Genomic DNA, 7,194 nt, shown 5'->3' on the forward strand with positions numbered 1-7,194 from the left:
AATATTATTTTCTTTAAAAACGTTTTAAAATCATGACATTCATTTATTTATGGGGAAATAATTTTATCCCTTATTTATGTAATGTTAATAAATTACCACATTTCTCATAATTATGTTCAAACTTTTTTTTTAATAACTTACTTAATTAGATTTGTAAATATCACATGTCATATATATATAAATAAGGGCCGAAACTCAAAATGACAATAAAGATAAGCAAAATTTTGATATATATGAAATACACAATTCATCTTGATGTATTAGTTGGGAGCTTAAGTTATTAACTAAGAGATTTTCAGATCAAGTCTTATGTATTAATTAACCTAAATGTCAAAAAAAAAAGACATGACCGAACCATTTATTAAAAAATAAAAAATAAAAGAAAAAATATTCGAAACATTTCTTACATATTCAAAATATTTAAAGGATAAGCTGTCGAATATCTTCATATTTCTTACAGGTTTCTTAAAAAGTTGGTTGGGGGCAGCCTCACACTGCAGGAAGGGGCTTCCCTGGCCCACAATTGTCATTGGGCCCGAGTCTTGCCCGCGCCAGACCCGCCCATTTGCGCCACTTGCATATCGATCAATGGGCCATAAGCCTTCCCCAACCCGGCCCGAGCCTATAGCCATTAGCAATTTCCCGCCAGCTAAAGCGGGGACCACATGCTCAACTACTACTATCCCGCGCAGACAAGACCGGAGGCAATTTCCCACGGTGGCCCGCCAAAAGTGACCGTAGAATGGGACCAACCGTCCTCACAGCCAGCATGGTTTGTTTCACCGCTTGGCTTTCAGAAAAAAGGAAATCGAGCGATATTGAGGCTCTGAAAACACCACGTCATTTGGTCGTTTTCCGGGTCCTCATATTTGTGCACTATAAAAATGCTCCCAGTCAACTAATTTTTAGGTCTTGCGTTTATTTCTCTAACTAATTCGCTTTTCTAGAAAATTATTAAGAACGTAATTTTCTTGGTGAACACGTCTTCTCCATCACGGAACTCTCTCCTATAAATGCCCTAAGACTTCCAAGCTGTGATCTTCTTCTTTTTCTCCTTCCTCTCTCTATCTTGCTCGCTCCGCTGAAGCTTTTCACGGGTTTTTTCAGTCTCCCTTCCTCCTAGGGTTTTTCGTTTATTCTCCCCATCTCCGTCTTCTCTTCACAGACGATATAGAGTCGAGATCCATATCCAGGTATTCATCGCAACATTTCGCTGTTTTTTTTTTTTACTTGCAATGTTGTCTGGTTAAGATTTTTTAGCACTGAGCACTGGGTTAGAAAGGAGGATTTGGACCCCTTCAAATTCTTCTAGAGCTTTGTAAAACTTGCTGATTTGTTTTTTTTTTCCTCTAATTTTTACACTTGCATTCTTTGCCATTTCTCATTTAGCTAAATTTGTTCAGTTTTTTGTTTTTTTTTGGGATTATTTTTTTAGCTTAATTTGATTCGTATTTCTCTGATTTTCACGTAACTTGCGAATTTTATTTCATTTCATATTTTATTGGCAATCCTGGATTTAGTTTCCAGTGAATGATGCTGCTTTGGGGGACATGCCGCTTGAACTTCGAGATTCGCATTTTTTTTCTTTTGCATTGTGGACTTGCCGTTGTGATCCAGGGCGTTGCCTCTTTGATGAATAACTGTACGAAGCGGTATTTTATTTAATTTTATGTTCCAGTCGCTGTTTTTTGTCTGCCAACTGTTCCCTTCCTGGCTTTACACGGTAGAAAACGACTAAAAAAATGGAGCCGAGGTCCACTACTTTCGGCCTTTTCGCTGAACTTTTTTTTTTTTAGTTCAAGAAAATTACACCGTCTTTTACAATTGTCTCGATCAGAATGCCTAAAATATATAAAGAAAAGAAACAAAAAAATTTTTATTTTTTTTTTCAACTGAGTGAAGTCTTGCCGTTTTTAAATTTTCTTCGTTACTTTGGAAACTTATTTACTGCAGGTGAAGTAAAAAATGGCACATAGAGAAGAGCTAATTGTCCGCTAGTAGAAACTAGAAAGGTGTAAAGTGAGCTGTCTTAGGCAGCTCACCTTAGTTTGCCTATCAAGTATCAACTAAGAGTTCTTGAGTTTGAGTCTTAAGTATATGTTATTTGTTTCAATTTGCTTTAATTGACCTAAATATATATATAATAAAAGCTAAGTGTGCACGTTTTGGCTCTTTTATGTGGAGTCTGTGTTGAGAGGAGTGCCGCGAGAAACCCGTTCTGTGAGGGCTTTGTCGTCTCCGCGGTTTCCGGGTTTGAGGCCGGCTGTGAGGTTTTAGCGACTAGCTAGTTTTCATTTTCGTATTGATAGCTTTTGGCTGATGCGATTTGTTGTGTTGTCCATTCCTCCTTTACCACTGCACCAATTACCGTGAATGTGTTTCCTACCAAAATGAAGTTTTCTTTGGCCGTGCAAGAGTTTTTATGATTATTCAATTGTTTATCTACATATTGATTTGTTAGGTTTTTTTTTTTTCCTTTTTTCTGTTGCGGACATTTATCATTTACTTCAATTGTTTGGCAAGTTATTATTTTTTATACTATTATTTTTTCTGATGCACAATATTGCATAGTTAAGTTGATCATTTTTAAATAAGTTGCCAGATTTTCCTTCTAATAGTTGGATCCGAGCGCTTGGAAAAGATGTTTTTGTGGTTTATTACATTAGTTTATAGAACTTATGCCACCATTTTAATAAATTTTAGAAAATTAACTATGCATCATACCTTTTAGCTTAGGGTTACAAGCGAGCACTGTTTGCTTTCAATCAACAATTTCGGCCAAATTACTTCTTTTAAGCCTGAATTGGTGAAATATTTATCTATTCTTTTAAATACTTAGTTTATTTTGGATGTCAAATTTAATTTTTTGTTTGCTTTTATATATTAATTTTGCGCTTGCATAGCTGAGAGACTATTGTCGCAAATAAAGCTATTTATGAAGCAATTTCAAAACCTTTTTCTAGATGCATTTTGATGCCATCCTAAATATAATGCATCTTTCTGCGACATCTATTGGCCTGAAAAATGTGAGCCCTTATCATGTTCAGGAAATTGGTGTGTTCATGTTTTGAGCTTTAATTGAAGATATGTCATCCAAATGTTCAGGTTTTTTATCATAAAGGGAGAAATGCAAGTAATATTATTTGCTTTCTATTTATATATCAATTGTTCGTATTTGATTTTCCTTTTATTGGCGGTATATTATCTTCTTAAGATTAATAAAAATGAAGCATTGTTGCTTTTAAATAAGGTACAGATGTTCACTACATATGTAAACAAAATTTGAAACAAAGCTCAACTTTTCTTTTTTCATTTTAATTTTGCAGATTTAGGAGCTTCCTGTTGAAGTTTGAAGGTATATTTCAGTCTTCGGAAGAACTAGTTTTCTGCTTAAATGTTTACCCGCCTGCTATAAATGCTTTATAGCTATGAGAAGGTAAGAATATTCAACCTCTCCGCTTTATAATTTTAGGATTTGGTTTTCACTTATTTGAAGTTTGAAAAATAAAATTCTCTCATTTGAAGGATTTTGAAGGTTTTTGTTGAGTTGAAATCTATATTGATTAATAACCATATCCAATAAGTAATAGAATCTAGAAATTGATCATTCTTCAGAACATGTTTTTTAACTTCAAGCAACCGGATGAACCTTAAAGGTTGGTCATAACTTGAATCTGACGAACTCTCAACCTTCAGATTTCAGGAAGCGTGTGCTTAATGGACTGCACCCCTAATTGCAAAGACAAGAAAAGTCTGAAGAGGTGGTTCTTCATTGATAAAATGGTTGGGTAGATAATTCAGTAGTCAAACAAAAGCATAGGAAGCAGCTGCTGTTAATTTTGAACTTGACATCATACTTTAAAGTTTTGAAGATTCCAAAGTGGTCTGGCTCCATGGATTTGAAACCTAACCTTAATTCCCCCGTTCTAGCTGATCAAGTCCCTGTGAAAATGTCAAGTCTAGGCAGATCGGCTACTTCGGCACCTTACTGGGCATCATTTTCTTCTGATCTCCATTTAATCATTCCCAAACGAAGAACTTTTCCTAACAAGCTTGATGATGTCCGTACTTCTGGCTGGCTGGATGCCATGAAAGCATCATCGCCTCCTCGTAAAAAGATCAACAAGGATATTAACTTTGATACCGCTTCTGAAGAAGCTGATGCACTGTATCTCTCTTGGCTGGTAATTTTCTTCCCCCCTTCAGTTGATCTTTGACGTTGCTATTTAGTCAGGTAAATTAACCAGAATGGTTTCTGCCTTGCAGAAGATCTATCCTTCAGCTATATCATCGTTTGAGAAAATCACAAATTATGCCAAGGGCAAAACAGTAGCTCTGTTCTTGGATTATGATGGGACTCTTTCTCCTATTGTGGACAATCCTGAACATGCTTTTATGTCAAGTGCGGTAAGTGATGGTCATCTAATTTAACTTGAGAACATTGAGCATTGGTAGTGTTGCAATTGAACTGTGCATGTTTTCTGTTTGTATTCTAACTTTTCTTTTTCGCTTCACTACAGATGCGCACCGCAGTTAAAAATGCTGCCGGTTATTTTCCAACAGCCATAATAAGTGGAAGGAGTCGTGATAAGGTACTTTTGAACATGGTTCATTTCACTGTCTTGATTCTGAGGCTTTGTTTGGGACGACTTTCTTTTTACTTCTTAAAGCAACTTTCTAGTATAAAAATTTTAATTTTTTTATTAGAAAGCTGCTTTATGAAGCATTAAGAAAGTCATCCAAACGAAGCTTGAAATTGTACCTGTAACCATTCTACTTATGAGCTACTTCTGCAACTTTCGGTTAAGAGTTGTCTACATGTTTACGGCAGCTAAGTATTTTTGGTTCTACCTGTGTTTTACACCTTTCATTTCTCAGGTTCACGGATTTGTTGGGCTAAATGAACTCTATTATGCTGGTAGTCATGGTATGGACATAATTGGCCCGGTTAAAGATTCTAAACGTGTCTCTAACCAGCCAAATACCATTCGTTCTACGGATGAACAGGTGCAGCTTCATTTTCTGCATCACTATTTGCTTTATGATTCAGATAACTCTAAACATTTACTATTTTTGGTTTCCAAATTTCACTTCAGTCTCTTTAAAATTGCATTCAACTTCAATTACTCCGTCCTCTGCAGGGAAAAGAAGTAAACTTGTTCCAACCTGCAAGTGAGTTTCTACCCATGATCGATGAGGTATAGTGTACTTCTTGAATAAATAATAACTATATTTTTCAAGACTGAAGGAAGTTGAACAAAATACATTTAAATTCTAGCAGGTTTTTAGATCGCTCATCAAGAATACAAAGGACATTTTAGGCTCAAAAGTTGAAAACAACAAATTTTGTGTCTCTGTACATTATCGCCTGGTTGATGAGAAGGTAAACTTGGACCCTTTTTTTGAATATCTTTCTTGCATTTTTTGCTAGTTACGTTACTTTTTTTCCCCCCTTCATTTTTCATCGTTACAGAGTTGGGATCTGATTGCCCAGCGAGTTCTTGATATTATAAAAAATTATCCTCGGCTACGACTAACTTACGGACGGAAGGTATTATTACATACCCAAAATATGGATATCTTTTTAGTGGTGCTTTCATAATTGAAGTTCTAATTGATTTTCATGTCCGGTAGGTTTTAGAAATCCGCCCTGTTATAGACTGGAACAAAGGGAGAGCTGTTGAATTCTTGCTCGAGTCCCTGGGACTAAATGATCGTGATGATGTTCTTCCAATATATGTTGGAGATGATCGAACCGATGAAGATGCTTTCAAGGTAGTAAAAGTGGTTATTTGATGCTCAAATAAACAACTAAATATCTTTATCAACACAACTCATCTTGACCTGTTGGTTGGGAGCTTAAGCTGTCAATTAAAAGGTCTTGGATTCGAGTCTGAGTATGCGATGTGTGTGCTAATTAATCTACCTTAATTTGCTTAAATATCCCTTACAAAAAGAAAAAGTAAATGAAATAACATTTTGCAGGTCTTAAGAGTAGGAGGCAAAGGCTTTGGCATTTTGGTTTCTTCAGTACCTAAAGAAACTAATGCCTATTATTCACTGAGAGAACCTTTAGAGGTAAAAAAAATAATAAATAAAAAAATTGTTCCTGTTCATTATTACTTGATCCAGTTGTTATCTGCAATAATTTCTCCTTGTTTTTATAGGTCATGGATTTCCTTATATCCTTAGTGAGGTGGAAGAAGGCTGAAATGGCGACACATTGATTTGTTTGATTTTTTTTTTTTAAGTTCCTGTAATCTATTATTATTAATAAAAGATGAGTGAGCGTATCAAGGCTTTCATTTCTAGTCCGATTATCTTTGTTGGTTATTTTAGTGAAGGGATGAAAGGTAGTCATTAGTGTTTTTGGGGCTTAAGCCATCATAATATATCGTGCTCATTGTAATTTTAGTTTTGTTATTTATTTCCTTAAACGCTGGTTTCTTTGTAATAATTCTTTATTATTATTATTATTTTTTCAATCTATGCTTGTTTCCAATTCGTTAAATCTAATGGAGTTTTGTACATTTGTAAAGAAAACGCCAAAAAGATTCGGCTATTTCTGAACAAAAACCACAAAGTCGTCAAAAATTTCAGCTTATTTCGCTCACCTCTGCGGAAGAGAGTAAGAGAGAGCAGGGGGAGGAACAATTATTACGTCCTCTGACCGGACGCAGAGGAACGTCCGGTCGGAGGCCAAATCCCGTCAAAAAACGAGTTGTACCGAGCAAATACCGAGCAATACCAAACAATAATGAGGAATACCATCATTGGAAGATCCAATACCGAGTTATACCGAGCTAACCGAGAAATACCGAGTTATACAAAAGTTGTACTGAGTTTTTCCTAGAAAAAATCGGTACAACTCGGTATTTCTCGGTACAGCTCGGTATAACTCGGTATTGGTCTTCAAAGAGCGGTATTGCTCGTTAATATCAAATAATACCTAGTTGTACCAAGCAAATACCGAGTTTTTTGGCGGGACGTTCCTCTACGTCCTTACACAGGACGTAATAAAAGTTCCAGGGGGAGAGAGTATAATATAAATATAAATTAAATATAAGTAATTAACTTTAATTTATTAATCTGATGAATATTATAAATTTTAATTAACTTTATTTTTGTTAAATTTTTAGTTAAAATTAATATCTTATTTATCTTAAAATAAATACAATAGTTATAATATTTATT

The 7,194-nt window shown here is 35.1% G+C and overlaps 1 protein-coding gene across 2 annotated transcripts; it reads left to right on the forward strand.

Annotated features, from left to right (window-relative positions):
* Positions 1 to 1,000: 1,000 nt before the first annotated feature.
* LOC110110602 (probable trehalose-phosphate phosphatase F) lies at positions 1,001 to 6,489 on the forward strand. Of its 2 annotated transcripts, none has more exons than XM_020842171.2 (12): positions 1,001 to 1,193; positions 3,327 to 3,436; positions 3,697 to 4,184; positions 4,267 to 4,407; positions 4,521 to 4,592; positions 4,879 to 5,007; positions 5,142 to 5,198; positions 5,282 to 5,383; positions 5,474 to 5,551; positions 5,635 to 5,775; positions 5,986 to 6,078; positions 6,168 to 6,489. In XM_020842171.2, the coding sequence occupies exons 3-12, from the start codon at positions 3,894 to 3,896 to the stop codon at positions 6,225 to 6,227; spliced, it is 1,164 nt and encodes a 387-aa protein (XP_020697830.1). In that variant the 5' UTR covers positions 1,001 to 1,193; positions 3,327 to 3,436; positions 3,697 to 3,893; the 3' UTR covers positions 6,228 to 6,489. The 2 variants fall into 2 exon arrangements, with proteins under 2 accessions (XP_020697830.1, XP_028556986.1); XM_028701153.1 differs by lacking the exon at positions 1,001 to 1,193 and adding an exon at positions 2,198 to 2,270.
* The last annotated feature ends 705 nt before the right edge of the window (positions 6,490 to 7,194 follow it).

This window comes from Dendrobium catenatum, unplaced genomic scaffold, assembly GCF_001605985.2.
Source record: "Dendrobium catenatum unplaced genomic scaffold, ASM160598v2 fragScaff_scaffold_1639, whole genome shotgun sequence".
Taxonomy (NCBI): domain Eukaryota; kingdom Viridiplantae; phylum Streptophyta; class Magnoliopsida; order Asparagales; family Orchidaceae; genus Dendrobium; species Dendrobium catenatum.